The sequence below is a fragment of the Leptodactylus fuscus genome, chromosome 4, assembly GCF_031893055.1.
Source record: "Leptodactylus fuscus isolate aLepFus1 chromosome 4, aLepFus1.hap2, whole genome shotgun sequence".
NCBI classification, from domain to species: domain Eukaryota; kingdom Metazoa; phylum Chordata; class Amphibia; order Anura; family Leptodactylidae; genus Leptodactylus; species Leptodactylus fuscus.
The window spans coordinates 44,665,213-44,684,509 of NC_134268.1; the positions used below are offsets into that span (position 1 = coordinate 44,665,213).

The 19,297-nt window shown below is 44.7% G+C and overlaps 1 protein-coding gene across 1 annotated transcript in view; it reads right to left on the reverse strand.

Moving 5' to 3' along the window:
• The window catches only part of ZC2HC1A (zinc finger C2HC-type containing 1A), a 49,454-nt gene extending 30,735 nt beyond the window's left edge, over window positions 1-18,719 (reverse strand). The window contains exons 1-3 of the mRNA XM_075272121.1: window positions 18,485-18,719; window positions 9,194-9,261; window positions 3,947-4,063 (exon numbers count right to left, since the gene is read on the reverse strand). Of these exons, the coding sequence (XP_075128222.1) occupies window positions 3,947-4,063; window positions 9,194-9,261; window positions 18,485-18,500 (201 nt within the window). The 5' untranslated portion in view covers window positions 18,501-18,719. The remainder of the gene's footprint in view (window positions 1-3,946; window positions 4,064-9,193; window positions 9,262-18,484) is intronic.
• Window positions 18,720-19,297: the final 578 nt, after the last annotated feature.

Consider the following 19,297-nt stretch of genomic DNA (forward strand, 5'->3'; position numbering starts at 1 on the left):
AGTGACGGCTAGGGACGGCATAGCGAGGTGCCGCAGTTGCCATCAGGTCCAGGAAGGCGGGAGTTTCAACAAGCCGGAACGCCAACATCTCCTGGGCCAGCAGTTTAGCGATGTTGGCGTTCAAGGCTTGCGCGTGTGGGTGGTTAGCAGTGTATTTCTGCCGCCGCTCCAATGTCTGAGAGATGGTGGGTTGTTGTAAAGAAGCGCCTGATGGTGCCTTTGATGGTGCAGGAGAAGGAGATAAGACAGGAACAGGGGAGGATGAGGGAGAAGTCAACAAAGTGGCGGAGGCAGATGAAGTGGTGTCCTGGCTCGTCCTCTGGAGTGCATCGCCAGCACAGTCAGCAGTGGCAGTGGCAGAGGCAGAGGCAGTGGCAGAGGCAGTGGCAGAGGCGTGAACGGCAGGCGGCCTTTGTCCTGCCGTTGCTGCCTGCCACTGATTCCAGTGCTTGGATTCCAAATGACGGCGCATTGAAGTGGTGGACAGGTTGCTCTTCTCAGAGCCCCTAATCAATTTCGAGAGGCAAATTGTGCAGACAACACTATATCTGTCCTCGGCGCATTCCTTGAAAAAACTCCACACCTTCGAGAAACGTGCCCTCGAGGTGGGAGTTTTTCGGGGCTGGGTACGAACTGGAACATCTTGGGAGATTCCGGGTGTGGCCTGGCTTCGCCTAAGCTGCTGACCTCTGCCTCTGCCTCTAGCTACCCTTTTTGGTGCTGCACCTGCCTCAACATCCACACTACTTTCCCCGCTTGACATCCCCCCTGTCCAGGTCGGGTCAGTGTCCTCATCATCCACCACTTCCTCTTCCAACTCCTGTCTCATCTCCTCCTCCCGCACAATGCGCCGGTCAACTGGATGCCCTGACGGCAACTGCGTCACATCATCGTCGATGAGGGTGGGTTGCTGGTCATCCACCACCAAATCGAACGGAGATGGAGGAGACTCTAGTGTTTGAGCATCTGGACACAGATGCTCCTCTGTTAGGTTCGTGGAATCGTGACGTGGAGAGGCAGGTTGAGGGACAATGAAAGGAGCGGAGAACAGCTCTGGGGAGCAGGGACAGTTGGGGTTATTGTTCTGTGAAGCTTGGGAATTTTGGGAGGAAGGAGGACAAGACTGTTGGGTAATAGGAGGAGAGGAGGCAGAGTCTGACTGGCTGCTGGACAATGTGCTGTAAGCGTTCTCTGACAGCCATTGCAAGACCTGTTCCTGGTTCTCGGGCCTACTAAGGTTTGTACCCTGCAGTTTAGTTAATGTGGCAAGCAACCCTGGCACTGTGGAGTGGCGCAATGCTTGCTGCCCCACAGAAGTAGGCACGGGACGCCCTGTGGCTTCACTGCTACCTTGCTCCCCAGAACCATTCCCCCGACCTCGCCCACGGCCTCGTCCACGTCCCTTTCCGGGAGCCTTGCGCATTTTGAATTCCCAGTTAGAAATTGGCACTATATACCAGTAGCAAAAATTGTGGGTGCATGTAACCCCAATATATTCTTTGAATTCCCAGTCAGACAATGGCACTATATACCAGTAGCAAGAAATGAGGGTATTTATAACCCCAATATATTCTTTGAATTCCCAGTCAGACAATGGCACTATATACCAGTAGCAAGAAATGAGGGTATTTATAACCCCAATATATTCTTTGAATTACCAGTCAGAAACTGGCACTATATGGCAGTAGCAAGAAATGAGGGTATTTGTAACCCCAATATATTCTTTGAATTCCCAGTCAGACAATGGCACTATATACCAGTAGCAAAAATTGTGGGTGCACGTAACCCCAATATATTCTTTGAATTACCAGTCAGAAACTGGCACTATATGGCAGTAGCAAGAAATGAGGGTATTTGTAACCCCAATATATTCTTTGAATTCCCAGTCAGACAATGGCACTATATACCAGTAGCAAAAATAGTGGGTGTATATAGCCCCAATTCTATTGCTAGGGGACTTGCAGGGTATTTCTGAGGTGAAGGTGGGGGGGCACACCGTTGGAACGGGGATTTGGGGTGTATATATGGGGTATACGGGAATACACTGTCAGTGTGTTCCATTCAGGATCCTGGGAAAGCTGGGTTGCGGCGATTGAGCCCGTCAGTGCCACGTTACACTGACAAGCTTCTCCCTGGAATTGAAGTTATATGTAAGCCCAATATATTCTTTGAATTCCCAGTGAGACAATGGCACTATATGGCAGTAGCAAAAATAGTGGGTGTATATAGCCCCAATTCTATTGCTAGGGGACTTGCAGGGTATTTCTGGGGTGAAGGTGGGGGGGCACACCGTTGGAACGGGTATCGGGGGTATATATCGGGTATACGGGAATACACTGTCAGTGTATTCCATTCAGGATCCGCGGAAAGCTGGGTTGCGGCGATTGAGCCCGTCAGTGCCACGTTACACTGACAAGCTTCTCCCTGGAATTTAGCTCTTATAAGAGCTGTTGGTTGTCTTCTCCTTCCTATCCTAGCCTGTCCCTGCCTACCCAGAATCTAAGCCCTAGCTAGCTGGACGGAAACCTCCTTCCTCGGTGAATTGCAAGCTCAGAATGACGCGAAGCTGGGCGGCGCTGTTCTTTTAAATTAGAGGTCACATGTTTTCGGCAGCCAATGGGTTTTGCCTACTTTTTTCAACGTCACCGGTGTCGTAGTTCCTGTCCCACCTACCACGCGCTGTTATTGGAGCAAAAAAGGCGCCAGGGAAGGTGGGAGGGGAATCGAGTAATGGCGCACTTTACCACGCGGTGTTCGATTCGATTCGAACATGCCGAACAGCCTAATATCCAATCGAACATGAGTTCGATAGAACACTGTTCGCTCATCTCTAATAAATGCCAAAAAAATAAATAAAAATTAAGTAAAAAAATAAATAATAAAGTATAAAAAATTCAAATCACACCCCCCCCCTTTCCATAGAACACATATAAAACTAATACTGTCCCCTATATTCAGCCAGGCTGAATTCCAAGTGGGTGAAAAAAAACCAGTCCTCAAGCTCAGGGAAGGGGCAGACAGACAACCATAACACCCCCTCCCCTTTCCCAGAAACTACTGCACCCATAAACTCCGACCATTTTAATTTTTGAAATTTTCCAGTAGCTGCTGCATTTCCCCCCCTTGGCTTATACTCAAGTCAATAAGTTTTCCCAGTTTTTTGTGGTAAAATTAGGGGGGTCGGCTTATATTCGAGTATATACAGTATATAAGAAATGTAACCAAACCACTATATGGTTTATAAACATCATATAGTATTTTTCTATCTTACCTTCTATTATCTACTCATAGTACAGGATAACTGTCTGATCAACCACTGGGTCCTCCAGTAATCAGTAGGACGGGGGACCAAAAGTTCCCCTAAAGCCTCCTCGTGCATGGAGCGCCAATGCCGCTGCATGATCTGTGCTCCATTTACTTCTAGGGGGATAAGTGTCATTTACAGAGGTTGTCCAGGCAAACTTCCCTGTTGCCGGTGCTCCAGAGTCCTCCCAACGCGGTCCGATTCCTGGGCTGTCTTCACAAAGTGAAACTGCTCATCGGCTGTGTCGTCTCGAATCCCTTTAGCTGAAGGTGAAGATTGGCCTCAGTGTTCCCCCAGAAGGACCCGACCGCGCTGGGAAGCACTGGAACACTGGGGACAGGCAAGTATGATCCCCCTCCCCCCATCCTAATTAACATAACAAAATTTTGCCTGGATTGGAGATTCAGGTGGAAACCGGCCAAACATCAGAGAGGACACTTTTGTTCCTGCTAGAAGAAAAAGAAGAGTCAGCCTTCCATTGAAATAAATGGGAGGCAGAACTTTTAGGTGGACTCCACTGCAAAACTCTGCCATGTGAACCTACCCATAATGTGCGTGATTTTCGGTTTCTGTGAAGAAGTAGCAGCAGAAGAACCCCCGGCCATGTGTAGTTTATGAGGAGAGCAAGTTTTCTAGACTTACCCTTGGCTTTATGGGTTTGACAATGGAAATATCTGTTCCTTCTGCTCGCTGTCTGCTGGAGTCAAAGACTTTCCTCTTTTTGACTAAGGATTTTTGGCATATTGGAAGATGCTTTTTCTAGAAAAAATAAAGACAAAAATGCAATAAGACACATAAGTGGACATTTGTGAAGCCTGCTCATTAGCTGTATTCATTAAATCAAACATGTCAGAAGAGATGACTGCTCCTCTAAGCTACCTCTATCTATCCTCTGCCTATCGAGCAAGACCTGTGCTGGATGGTCAAGCTATTTGGATTATGGGATGCTACAGTATTTTAAGGGACATCTATGTGCACATTCAGCCAAACCAATTTGCATCCTTTGGTTCTGTTGACAAGGCAGAATTTGTGCAAGCTGAAAAATTAAACTCCAGGAATCTTAATTTGATGAATTCTGCTGCAGAATCTGCTGTGGAATTTGCAAATTCTGCACCAGCCAGGATGAATTTTTCTGCCCCCATTCTCTTTAATGGGGGCTATCAGGCTGAATCCTCCTCAACACAGAGCTTACGTTTTCCACTAGCTAGAGTTAAAGAAAAAAAAAAAAAAAAGTCAGCCTCCCAAAGGAATGGATGGCAGATATCTGCTGGAATTTGGAGCTGATTTTGCATGTGAACATACCCTTTATATCTGCCGTATCACATGACTTATATTGTACTCCAGTCTGTATACAGTGGGTACAATGGTCCAGTGACACAACTAGTGTGTGTGTGTAACGTAATACATAATGCATGGGCAACCCCGGAAGCAGCAACATAAATACACCCTGACAATGTGTTACAAACAGATACCAACAGCAACAAAAGGCCTAAAGCTACCAATCTATAGTCATTATGTAGCACACTGCAACCCTGCGATCCCCAGCTATGAGGTAACGCTAAACCTATGGGCAGAGGCGAGAAATGATGTCATTCTGTTCTGACATCACTGACGTGCACGGACATGTGGGGTGAGTGATACATGAGGGCAACTGGATCTGAGGAATACTATAGAAGCAAGGGAGAAGGGAAGAATTATTTCATCAAGTGTAGAAAAGTCAGATTATGGAAAATGGTAACCCTGCCTAAAAAGATGTGAGCACAAGTGATGAACAAGGGCACCATGCAAATTCTGATGCATTTTGGGACTATTGGCCTGCACAAAAATGAAGCCAACATTCCCCAAATTTAGCATAGGATTGTGCACATTGTGTGGCATTGGAGCAGGTTGCATGACAACTTTTTTTTTGCTGACAGACTCCCTTTGAATATAGTTGTGTTCATGTGTAATATATGTACTGTGACATACATAACATAATAACATATGTAATATGCCCTGCTCTCAGAAAACCCACAATTCCTGTGGAGACCTACGGACCCCATAGACTATTGCTTTGGAATAAAACCTCCTGACTTGCACTGCCATGCTGATCTGGGTCACCTAAGATCTTGCAACTCTGCAGTTACTGTGACCGGGTGATCATGTGACTGATGTCATGGCCGCTTCTTACCCTGTGTATACAGTGATCTAGAAGGCAGGGACAATAATCTACTTCCAAAGCCGACTTTTCAGTCTTTGGCAGGATATGGATTTTAATAAAACATGTCGGATGAGATGTGCATCGCTGTAAGTGCACTCTGGCGGCCCTGATGCTTTTACTTCCAGGATGTTGCACTCATATATATTTTAAGATGTTATTATATTTCTAATAAAAAAAACTCATTCATAACTATGGAAGCAACAAAATGCACATGATGAAATACTTCTTACCACACATGCCTTATGTCAATGTATGGTGGTGGAAGCCTGCTACAAGTATGGCCTTAACCCATTAAACTGGACCTTTTGTGTCCTCGGAGATGTGCGATATTATATACCAATAGAAAGCCAACTGTGTGCTGAATTAAGGATGTTCCTCAAAGCCCAGCAATGACGATAGGCTGTAAAGCCGACCTTTCTGACAGTGGAGGGATATCAGTCCCGAAGCTAACAGCACCGATATCTTAGGCACCCAGATACATACCAGCAAAGTGGATAGTGCACTGAAGTCAGCTTTTTAACAGTATATAATACCGGCCATCTCCGAGGACATTACAGGTCCTCATTAAAGGGGTTGTCCCATGAAAAGCATCCTATCTATACTACTAGTTTATGTGGATTTAACACTTTTCCTAAATACATTGCTTCATCAAAACTGCTTTGTTTGGCCGCTATCTTCATTTATTCTCTTCATTGTTGACACTGGCCCTTGGGATTATCTGCTGATTTGCCTGCTCTCAGGGGAGAGCAGGCAGCAGCTCTAAGCTGTTGATGTCTGACAAGTAACAGCTCCTCAGATAGGGGAGGGGGAAGGCGAGAGCTCTGGCATTTCTGATTCTGGTTTAATTGAATTTGGCTGATAAGGGCTGAGATAGGGAGTCCGATACCTCTGTATGTAATGCATGCTGACTCAAATCCAGCTCTGCTACATCAGCCTCTACATCAGCTTCATACAGTAGTAATGCATTTACAACCAATCCCTCATTATTGACTGCAAACATAGCAGAGCAAGTGAAATCCTTATCTCAGCCCTTATCAGCCAAATTCAATTAAACCGACTGATAAGAGCTCAGAAATCCCTGAGCTCTCACCTCCCCTATCTGTGTCATTTAAGTAGCGGAGCTTCTCAAACAGCTCAGAGCTGCTCCCAGCCCGTCCCCCCTACATCACTTGGCAAATGAGCAGATAATCCCAAGGGCCATAGAAACGGAGTGTAAACAATGAAGTGAATAATTAATTATCAAAGCAGTTTTGATAAAGCAATGCATTTAGGAAAAGTCTTAAATCCACATAAACTAGCAGTATAGATAGGATCCTAGGATCCTTGTGATGGGACAACCCCTTTAAGTGAAAGCCTTGGTATAAAAGAAAACAAAAAAAACAAACAGGCAAAGTTTTATAATGAGGCTTGTGAGGTTGTTTTGGAGGCCTTCAGCAGTCCCCCCCTCATCACCCGGCAATCGTGTTGTGGGTGTTGGAAAGCAAAGGGATTAAACATTTGTGTTTTCACCATCCGCAGCCTTTAGCGTCTACAAATATCTGAAAGGTAGTCACAGTGCAGAGGGATCTCCCCTATTCTCATTAGCACAAGGAAGTACAAGAAGCAATGGGATGAAACTAAAGGGAAAGAGATACAGATTAGACATTAGGAAAAACTTTCTGACAGTGAGGGTAGTGAGAGAGTGGAATAGGCTGCCACGGGAGGTGGTGGGCGCTCCATCAATGGAAATCTTCAAGCGGAATCTGGATAAACATATAGCTGGGATGATTTAGGAAAACCTGCACTCGCAGGGGGTTGGACCCGATGGCCCTTGAGGTCCCTTCCAACTCTACCATAACATAACATAACATAACTTTACTTTAAGAGGAGGTCAGCCGACAGCAGACATCCCCTCTGGATGCATCTTCATGATATAATATTACATCAGTTCCCAGAAACAGGCTTGTACATCACTAGATAAAGAGAGTCTGTCATCAGAACCAGCATATCACCCCAGCCCCGCAGATAGATAGGCTACGGTCATCTGAGTTGAAAGGCGATTTCCTCTTGTGAATCAGTGCCCCCATTGCCGAGGTATCAACATCTTTTACAAATGAGCTTTTTGGAGCAATGTTAGTGTTCACACTTACCTCTTTGGAGCAACTGCAACATTCTTGTTGTTCCAGAAAGCTCATTTTCATATTGAGGAAAAAAAAGGCAATATCTAGGGAATGGAAGCAGCAGTCTACAAGGAGGAAAGCATCTTTTAATTCAGGTAACCCTAACCTATGTATCTTTGGTGCTAGGCTCTGGTGACAGACTCCCTTTATGGTAGGAGACAATTACTCTCTATGGATTACAGTATGCTTTGTGTTCTGTTTATGAGTAAACGTTGCGTTTCTAAGCTGCATCTGTGGAGTGCTGTATATTTGTACGCTTTGCAATAGCTCTTTGCTATTGTCACTTTGAGTCGCACCTTCTGCGGTTCAGTATTATTCTGGACAGAGGACGGGGTGATAATTCTTCTAGACTGACAGGACCATTGGCTGTGTAATGGACATTGTCCTTTTCGTTATTCCAAGTACAGCCTTCACACGCCAGGTCTAATGTCTTGTAGTCACGCCAAGTGTGAAAGTCATCTACTAAAGAAGGTTTTCCTGCACCTTTTGGTCTTCCATCCAGTGTTAATTTATTTAACTTACTTGTATAGCGCCATCATATTCCGCAGTGCTTTACAGCTATTGTGTGATACCTGAGCTTTAACCAAAGGCTAGCTTCACAAACCTTGGCGCACAGTCAGGGAAGAGAAATCCGTGAGAGGTGAGCACGACACATATGTGAACAGGGACTGCAGCTATGTGGCTTCTTCTATGTGAACCACAAGACTATGAAAGACTGCGGAACGTTTGCAGGACTGGGGAAACTGTGGCTAATCCTTGCTACGTCTGAGCAACTAATAATAATAATAATAATAATAATAATAGGGGGCCACACAGTGGCTCAGTGGTTAGCACTGCAGGCTTGCAGCACTGGAGTCCTGCGTTCAAATCCCGCCAAGGGCAAAAAACCATCTGCAAAGAGTTTGTATGTTCTCCCTGTGTTTGCATGGATTGCCATCCCATACTCCAAAAAACATACTGATAGGGGAAAAATGTACATTGTGAACCTTATATGGGGCTCACAATCTACATAAAAAAATAAAATAAAATAAAATAAAAAAAAAGGTGCACTCAGTGGCATAACTAGGAATGGCGAAGCAAAAAAAAAAATCAGGCAGAGGCAGTGAACAAATAAAAAAAAAATTCATATGCACTTAGTTTATTTGCACCAGGTCTTTCTTTGGATTGCAGCCCCTCCCCTTGTTTGTGGGTTTTTTTTTGTGGGGGGTACATTTAAGACTGAATGACTTTCTCATTTTCTGTACATGCTCATCTGAGGACGCCGCTGGTTCCCAACACGTGTCATGTAAATGGATTTATATTGAGACAGAACCTATTTGCGAGCACTCGTGTGGGATTTTTTATGGGCTTTTTCAAAACAAGCTCTGTTCTCCAAGTACAGGAAGTGTCCAAAACAATAAACCTGTGCTAATTTTTTAGTGAAAGCAATAAATGATTTGTTACTAGGGGCAACTTTTACCAGCGTTGATAAATCCCTCCCGTTCTGTCCATGTGCACTGGACATACATCTGGCCGCCATTTTATACATACCAAAGCAGGTGGAAGAAAAGTTCTACCGCAGATTTTGCAGGGCTTGAGATCATCAGCCGTAAAGGTTTCTGGAAAATATAGAAGGTAAAATAAATACAGAATTCTCACAATATATTGCATTATATAACATGGCGCCTCGTCACCTGCACGGGAGGTCCCATGGACTGCCCCCAGCCCCATTAATACTTTAGTCTGCTGGATCTCATAGAACATCTAAGCACTGCAGAATGGACAGTCTGTAAGGGACAATAACCAGTCATACCTACGACCCAACACTTGAATTTTTACCAACATTTTTGATGTTAATCTCCAGTGTGTTGAGAGATTTTTATCAGTGCAAAGTCAAATTGTGGATGTTGCCCTTCAGTGTAACCATCATCATTTAGAATGGGTCATCAATTGAAGATCCATGGGGGTCTGACATTTGGGACACTCATCTTTCCAATGGTTAAAGCAACAGTGGGACTCCCTGAGTGCTGCTTCTGCTTCGCAGGCTAGGTAACGTCACGTTTGTTGGTCACATGGCCCATTTGCAATTCAGTCCCATTCGAAGGAAAGCACTAAGCTGTCCTACCAAGCACATGTTCAGCGCTGTGCTTGGTTAGCACTGAAGAGGCTGCAGCCCTCATCTGAACAGCAATACAGGGCCTGGGCATTGAACCCCCTCTAATCTCTAATAGATGACCATCAATTAATACGTTATGAAAACTCCTTTAGGTCCCATGGGCCATAAACAAAGTGATTTGCCCACGACTGAAAAGCCGTGGGAAAATCGCGTGTTTTACAGTCAGGGAAAAGTGGATGGGATGCTAGTAAATCTCATGCCCACTTTGCGGTAAAAACCTCTGGGTGGATATGCCGTGATTTCCACAATTGGTACGGTTTTGGAAATCGCAGCATGTCAATGCTGGCGGTTTCCTCATAGATATAATTGTAACAGAAAGTCCGCAGAGGAAATCTCTGCAAACTTTCTGTCTAAAGCGCTGCGGGAAGAACCGCGATGTGTTGCTGCCACGGTTTTTCCCATAGTGCTTTATTGGTGCAGGACATCCCGTGGGGCCTTAGCCTCAGGCTAAGACCCTAACGACGCACAACTAAAAGAAAGTTGCAGAAAGAAAAAATGTTTTTCATTTTGTTTTTGCTATGTTTTTCAGTTTTTTTTTCTTTCCCTGTTAAAGGGATTCTACCATTAAAAAACTTTTTTTTTTCTAGATAACACGTCGGAATAGCCTTTAGAAAGGCTATTCGTCTCCTACCTTTAGACGTGGTCTCCGCCGCACCGTTCCTTAGTAATACCGTTTTTTACCGGTATGTAAATTAGTTCTCTGGCAGTGATGGGGGTGGGCGCAGGAAATGCGATGGGGGCGTCCCCACCGCTGCCCGAGAACAGGATCCTGCGCCGCCTCTATCTTCTGCTGGATCCTCCCCTTCCTTCTTCGTCTTTTTTCGGCGTCACGTTGGACGCCTGCGCAGTTGGCTCCTGCCAGTGGGACACTAGTAGAGCCGACTGCGCATGCGCGGCCATAGTGCCGAGGCCGCAATTGCGCGCATGCGTAGTCGGCTCTACTAGTGTCAGCTGACAGAGATGACGCCGCTGAAGAAAGACGCCTGTTCTCGGGCAGCGGTGGGGACGCCCCCATTGCATTTTCAGGGCTGGGACCTGCCCCCATCGCTGCCAGAGAACTAATTTACATACCGGTAAAAACCAGTATTTCTAAGGAACGGCGCGGCGGAGATCCCATCTAAAGGTAAGAGACGAATAGCCTTTCTAAAGGCTATTCTGACGTGTTATCTAGAAAAAAAAGTTTTTTAATGGTAGAATCCCTTTAAGGCTAAAGCCCCACGGAACGATGCACAGCGCTAAAGCGCTGCAGGAAAAACCGCAGCGGGAACGCATCACGGTTCTTCCCGCAACGCTTTAGACAGAAAGTTCACTGAGTTTTCCTCCGCGGACTTTCTATGACGCCGCCGGCGTTTCCGTAGATGTAATTGACATGCTGCTATTTCCAAAACTGTGCTTGGTTTTAACTGCAAAGTGGATATGGGATTCACATGAATCCCATCCACTTTGCCTGTACTGTAAAAATCTATAAGGAAATCACTCGCGATTCTGCAGCTAAAATGAACATGGTTGGTTTTTGATAAAGAGTCTTTTCCGCATCTCTTTTTTCCGTGATGTGTGAATAACGATAATCAAAATCTCATTCACTTGCTGGTACTGTAAAACAGAAATTTTTTTCCGCTGCGTTTCTGTAGCAGCCAAAATTTCTGCATTTCTGCTCTTTGGGGTCATAGATGGTTTTGATAAACGTGTAACATACAATGAATGTGTATAATATATATACTGTATACTTGATGTAATTTCTAATTACTTCTCTCTGCAGCACATACTAAGTACAGGACACATAATGGGATTTCATCACCAGGAGGAAGTGATTCACGTTTATGAGGAATTCAAGGGAAAACGTCACCTTCAATTTGTTATTCCTAATCTTATACCGCGGCCTAATATCGCTTTACAGTCTTTTGCAATTATTTAAGGAAACTTTTTTAGCTTGTGACCCGCTTTAGTGACCCATTTTTCTATGTAAAAACGCAGAGGTTACTTCGTACTATTGTAAGGTTTTCTTGTAACAAGCATGAAGGGGAATGATGTATGAACTGAGCCTGACCAATAAATGTGCCCAAAATAAAGTTTGTGGGCTTTGGCAGGTCTTGTATACATAAATGGGATGTCCAAGAATTAGTTTTATGTGTTGTCCTTAGGATAGGCCATAAATATCTGATTACTGGGACCCTGAAAGCCGCCAATGTACGGACTAGATGTTGAGGGCTGTGCCTGGCCCCCTTACTATACAGTGTATGGAAGCAGATGGCTCTGTACACTTTATAATGAGTGTCATTATTGCAGCTCAGCTCTTCTCTCTATAGATTTCTTTGTAAAAGCCCAAAAAACTCTCAATTAAGAAATAAATATAGATCTAACACTTTTCTTTATTGACGTATATCGCAAAGCTTTTTCCCTTTACCTGCACTGTTGAAATATGAAAAGAAAAAAAAAAAAGTTTGCTTGCACTTTAAGGGTATGTTCACACAGTACCTGCCTAAAATACCACCTTCCAACTCTCTCCTATTCATTTTGAGTAGATAACAGACTTTTCTTTTTACCCTAGTTGATTTTTTTACAACTTGAGGAAGAAAGAAGTATCAATAATCTTCAGGTAGATTCTGCCTTGCAAGTCCCAATGAAATGAATAGGAGGCAGAAAATAAAAACCCTGCATTTTTATTTTTTTTTGTAGAGGTTTTTGCAAAAAAAAAAAAAAAAAATTATTCCGCCCATTCATTTCAATTGGGCTTGCAAGGAGGACTCCTCCAGAATGGGGTTGAGACGATCTTGACTTTTCAGGATCGATTTTGAAATCCGATTTCCGATCATTTTTCATTCGAACCCGATCTCGATCCCAATTCCGATCTCAATGCAAGTCAATGGGATTTTTTTACTAATTGGAGATCAGATTTTAAAAACAATCCTATTCACTATATAGCATGGAATCTAATAATTGAACACTTTAATTATTAGAATCCACGCTGTGTAGTGATTTTTTTTAAATCACTAATTAACCAGAGAACTTTTTTTTAATCCTCTGGCTACTTAGTCCCCCCTGGTGTCCACTTACCTGCAGAGATGGCTGGTTCGGTGCCCGGTGTTCTCGTTCTTCTTCGCCTCGCTGCCCCCTGCCTCCCAGGTTAGGAGAGTGTGGGCGGGTACTGGAAGTACCTCCCAGTCTCCCCGCCCTGTAGCTGCCCACACTCTCCTAAGCCACAAGCCCCGCCTTCTTCCTAGCTCTTTAAACACTAACCTGGGAGGCGGGGCCAGGGAGGCGAAGAAGAACGAGAACCCCGAGCCAGCCATCTCTGCAGGTAAGTAGCTACTAGAGATGTTAGCTAGTCTCCCATTAGAATGAATGGAGGCAGCCGGTGCGCAGGGGGTTAAGGCTGTGTGCCGGCTGCTTCCATTCATTCCTATGGAACTGCAGCGGAGCCTTCACACTGAGTATACACTCCGCTCAGAATGAGTGAAGCGTATACTCAGTGTGAAGGCTAACATTGTTAGTTTTTCCCACAATGCTTGGCCCGTAGCAAAGCATTGTGGGAAATAAACACCGATCTCGATCCCACCTAAAAAGATTGTGTTCGGAATTCCGATGGCGATCGTGAAATTTTCTCAATCGTCGATTGGAATCCGATCTTTTCCGAACACGATCGCTCAACCCTACTCCTGAAGACAGGGCTTGACGCTTTTACCTCTAGCTGAAAAAAAAAAAAAAAAAAATCAGTCAAAAAAATCTGTTACTGACTTCCATTGAAATGAATGGGAGTGAATGTAGGATTTTTTTTTTAAAGAACTTTTCTAGGATTTTCTAAAATCTTGGTCCTACTTTGATCAGCTATTTGTAGTATCAAGGTCATAACAAATGAACATGACATCACTGACTTCTGAAGCAGCTCATCTGTGGGCCCCTGTGTAAAAGATGCCCCCGGTCAGATATTGATGACATACCCTAAAGAAAGGTGATCAATATTTAACTCCCAGAAAATTAGGGCTGTGGGGCCAATAGACCAAATCGCCAATTTCAACTCTTTTAATCTTCCACAGCCTGACTCTAACTCCTTCATAAATGGCCGACAGTCATGGTTAGTCAGAAGCTGCAAAACTCCTCTAATTCATTAAAAAGTTACAGTATTCCTATGTAAGTAAATATGTAACAAACAATACATCTAATTAATTACACAATATTGCGTAATAAAATTAAAAATCATTACCAGTAACCATTTTATTTTGAAGCCGGAGTCGGTAACTTTTTTTCTGACTGCACCCAAAACTGGCCCAGACTCCAGCTCCAGAGCCCGGCAGAAAACCCTTTAAATAACTGGAATGTAATACAAAATCATGTTGAGTCCTATTGAGGGTTAAAGTGTTCCTCCAGTTATAAAACATGTTTTCATAAATGAATAGGACAGGTTCACATAAGAAACTTTGTTTTTCTCCACTTTTCAGGCAGAGTTACTTTACACATATTAGGATATGAAGAGGGGAGGGGGAGAGAGAAAATAATTGCTGTTGTTACACTGGGCTCTTTTAACACTAGGTTGTAGATAAGAGGCTGTGAGTGCACAGAGTGAGGCAATGAATCAATTAACCAAACAAGAGGAAACTCCAACTCCACCCCTCTCTTCTCCACATAGTTGTGTGCGAGACTGCTTACAAAAAGACTAATATAATGCAAACAAGCAGTCAGACTGACGATAAGGAGCAGAAAAACAGCTTAATAAGGGCGGGTCTCCACTTTGTGGGTTTTCTGTCTTCTGCCAACAGGAGACGGAAACCTGGCGGTCATTATCCACCCGTGAGCGTTTTGTGGTCTCCGCAGCGAAAGTTGTTTTTTTTTTTTTTTCAACTGGACACAAAGTCCTGCATGTCCGATTTTGTGTCTGGTTAAAAAAAAAAAAAAAAAAAAAAAAAAAACAACCGGTTTCGCTGCGGAAAGCACAAAACACTCATGAGTGGACAATTTGCAAACCTATTCAAGTGAATGGGTTTGAAAACTGACTGCCGGTTTCTGTCTCCTGTCCAGTTTCTCGGGCAGAAGACGGAAACCTGAAAGTGGAAACCGGGCGCAGGTGTGAACCCGCCCTAAGTGGTATAGGAAACAGATCTCCTTAATAAGATTTATTACATAGTTTTTTATATTCACCAGTACTATTCATTTATGAAAAGTTGCTCCTAACTGGAAGTATGGTTTAGGTGACTGTATACATAGGACCCCCTCTATGGCCTGTTCACTTCTCCGTTTGGGTCATTCGGTTCCCCTCGCCGCATGAAAAATGTGTAGAGAAAAGTCCTGCAAGCAGAACTTATTTCTCTGCATTTTTCATGTAAAAACTGAGTGAAAACCACATGGACCCCATTATTGTCTATAGGGTCTGCGGGTTTCCTAAGGTAACCGCTTTTTTAAGCGAATTAGGTTTCCATTCGGGGGGTCCCCAAGTGGACTTCCTGAACAGAAACCCACACACAGATGTGAAGCGGGCCTATGACATCTATATGAAGAAGAAGGTCCACCCCACTCATCGTACACAACCCCTTTAAGATGCCTGTCTGTCTCTGACTTTGGATGAAAACTCTAGAAAAAACAGGATCAGGGTGAAATCTGAAATAATCCATCATTTGTCATAGACATCAGACGGCTGAATGACATAGTTATGGAGGTCTGAACACACTGAAGGAGACAAGAAATGTCTGCACCGCACATGGAACTGGGAAAATGTTATCCCATGGAAAGAAGGTTTCACACGGGTGAGATCATTGTTATGGCAAGTTATGTTTCTGCAGGGGAAAAAGCTCAAAGAACGAAAAAATGTAACAGTCTGAGGAGAAGAGAACATTAACGGAGCGTGAAAGCGAGTAATGGGGATTAACCCCTTCCCACTAATACCATTTTTTTAACCATTTTATTTTTTTACTCCCCTCCTTCCAAAAACCTTAACTTTTCACTTTTCCATATTAGAGTTTATTTTTTATGGGCTAAATTGTATTTCCTAATGGTACCATTTAATATCCCATATGATAGACTGGGAAGCTAGAAAAAAAAATCACAAGGGAATGGAATTAGGAAAAAGACTGAAATGGCGCCATTTTCATACGGGTTTTGTATCGCATTCACTGCGCAACAGACAAGTTACCTATATTCTGCAGGTCGGTATGATCATGGGGATAACAAATTTCTATAATTTAGAAAATAAAAAACTTTGAAAAATGAGAAAATTTCTTAGAGTTGCGCCACCTACTGGATCCATGATACACCTGATTTAAACCACTCCACTGTACACTCAACCCTAAAACCTGGGCTAGACACATGGGAAACTACCCGTGAAGCCCAAACCAGCCAACGTCTGTGGGAAGTCTACTTGCAGTGTGTGGTCTTAGCCTAAATCTGAAAAAAAAAAAAATGCACATCTTGGTAGCGCTGCCATTCAGGAGTTCAGGAAAGCTGTGTGACGACCTGTGAATGACTACAATGGGTGTCATGTAGTCAGATGGCACAACCCAAGCACATCCCTTTAGTGGAGCGTCTCTCACTATATGGGGAAGATGCCATATACGCTATGTATTTTTAGAGGTCGTGCTATGTATTTAGTTACGGAGAGGAGAGGCGCTATAAAGTGCCCTTTTATCTGACTGTAATCCTGAATGGTAACCTACACCCGCATCAGTGGCATGAATGAGCTGACCTCATAGTCTTTGGTAGAGGTGACCCCGCAGCAGATTCTCAGCTGTCCCTCTGCTGCTGCTGTTCACAAGTGACTGCTATGTAATCCCGAACAGGAAAATTATAACTACAGGAGCACCCGAGGGTCAGGGCCAGTCACATTCAGAGTGGGGTCACATATACCTGCCAGGGTGACCTGAAGTTACTTTACAGCACTTAAAGGGATATCCCATTTTAGCATATCCACAGGATTGGATTAGATCTGCCTCAGTCTCCAGATTCCTACTGTCTGTTGATTGGACTTGGTATTGTAGCTCAGCCCTATACATATAATAATAAGGATGTAATACCAGACACAGCCCACGCACAGGAGTGTCACTGTTCTTGTTGGGAAGAAGGGGAATCCATTTTTCTAGTTCTTTGGTCTCAAATCTAGTTTTACAAGTAAAGGTCCATACCGCTTAACCCCCGCGTGCCGGCCACTTCCATTCCATTTCTATGGGAGCGTGCTGTTCGGAACGGCTGTTCCGAACAGTGTTCACTCATCTCTAGGACTCCATAGCAAAACTTGTAATGGTGCCCCACACTACGACGACCACCTAAGCAGCAAGTCAAGGACTTGAAAAGTATATCACTTTGGTCTCCTTCACATAAAGATAACACACATCGTGATGTCATAGAACAGGGACAATATACACAATGATGTCACAGGACGGGGGTAATATACACAGTGATGTCACAGTACAGGGATAATACACACAGTGATGTCACAGTACAGGGATTATATACACAGTGATGTCACAGTACATAGATGATACACACAGGGATGTCACAGTACAGGGATAATATGCACAATGAGGTCACAGTACAGAGATAATACACACAGTGATGTCACAGTACAGGGATAATACACACAGTGATGTCACAGTACAGAGATAATACACACAGTGATGTCACAGTACAGGGATAATACACACAGTGATGTCACAGTACAGGGATAATACACACAGTGATGTCACAGTACAGGGATAATATACACAGTGATGTCACAGTACAGGGATAATACACACAGTGATGTCACAGTACAGGGATTATATACACAGTGATGTCACAGTACAGGATAATACACACAGTGATGTCACAGTACAGGGATAATATACACAGTGATGTCACAGTACAGGGATAATATACACAGTGATGTCACAGTACATAGATGATACACACAGGGATGTCACAGTACAGGGATAATATGCACAATGAGGTCACAGTACAGAGATAATACACACAGTGATGTCACAGTACAGGGATAATACACACAGTGATGTCACAGTACAGGGATAATACACACAGTGATGTCACAGTACAGGGATTATATACACAGTGATGTCACAGTACATAGATGATACACACAGTGATGTCACAGTACAGGGATAATATGCACAATGAGGTCACAGTACAGGGATACTATACGCAGTGATGTCACAGGATGGGGGTAATGCACATAGTGATGTCACAGTACAGGGATACTATACACAGTGATGTCAGTACAGGGATACTATACACAGTGATGTCACAGTACAGGGATAATATACACAGTGATGTCACAGTACAGGGATATTATACACAGTGATGTCACAGTACAGTAGAGAGGGGCCCTCCTAGTTATTGGTCTCCTCTTGCCCTCTCTCTGCACGCAGTCTGCAGTACTGATGCCTGGCACATACACTGCAGGCACATGGACGAGGCAGTGGCTGTATCCCCGGGCACATCACATAGCAGGGGCAGCAGCAATCAGTGGCAGCCTGTGCTGGGACCTGTCAGTGACAGCTCAGCCATGTGACCAGGCTCCGGCCTGCCTGCCCCCCGGAATACAGGGCATCCCCAGCCGCTGTCATTGTTGTCTGCTGCAGACAGTGGTAGCGATGTCCCCGCACACATCCTCCAGGTGCCCGGGCAGCTGATGCCATGTCTAGCGCTGGATGAGTCTCCCTCGCCATCCCCTCCGGGCCCCTCCTTACCTTCCAGGTCCTCCATGTTGCCTCCCCCTCTATGTGTCGCTCCGCCGCACTCTCCGGCTACCACGGTAACTAGGCACGCCCGGCTCCCCGGGAACCACGCCGTTAATTGGCTGAAGGAGCGGTGTCACCAAGCACCGAGCACACAACAGTGGGCGTGTCTGAAGGGACGGTGACGTCAGAAGCCTAAAAAAGAGGCGTGTTCTAACTGCCAAAGAGGCGTGGCCATGTAACCTCCTGCATATAGACAGTATAACCTGAGGGAACAATGCTGCGCCCAATGTCTGCCAGGGCGAGGGGGCGTGTCCTCTGTCTGTAACTATGAGCAGCAGAAACTGAGGAGGGGCGTGTCCTCTATGTACTGGGGAGTCTCAGCCAATCAATGTCTGAAGGGGTGTGTCCTGTAGCTGCAGAGGTTGGAGTGAGCGGCGGAGCGCCATGTGTCTGTCAGATGTGACGGGGATGAGAGACGCTAGGGGCTTATTCACACTGCCATGTGTTTGCTTTTAGTGCCGTCTACAACAGATTGCGCCAAGACTTACAAGAGTGACTGCTGCAGTTCACACCAGCGTTTTCCTACACGGATCCATAATGACAAGTGTTTCCCCACTGCGGCCATACGGACTTAGCACTCGTTACTGGTCACATGTTGCAAAAACGCTGCGTTTTTTGTTGCAGATTTTTGAGTGTGTTGTGCACTGCTCATACACATGGTAGGGGGTTGTAGGCTTACCATGACTCAGGCACCCCCCCCCCCCCCCCGAAGATTTACCTGTACCCCTATGACGCTATGTTCACATTAGTATTGTGTATACC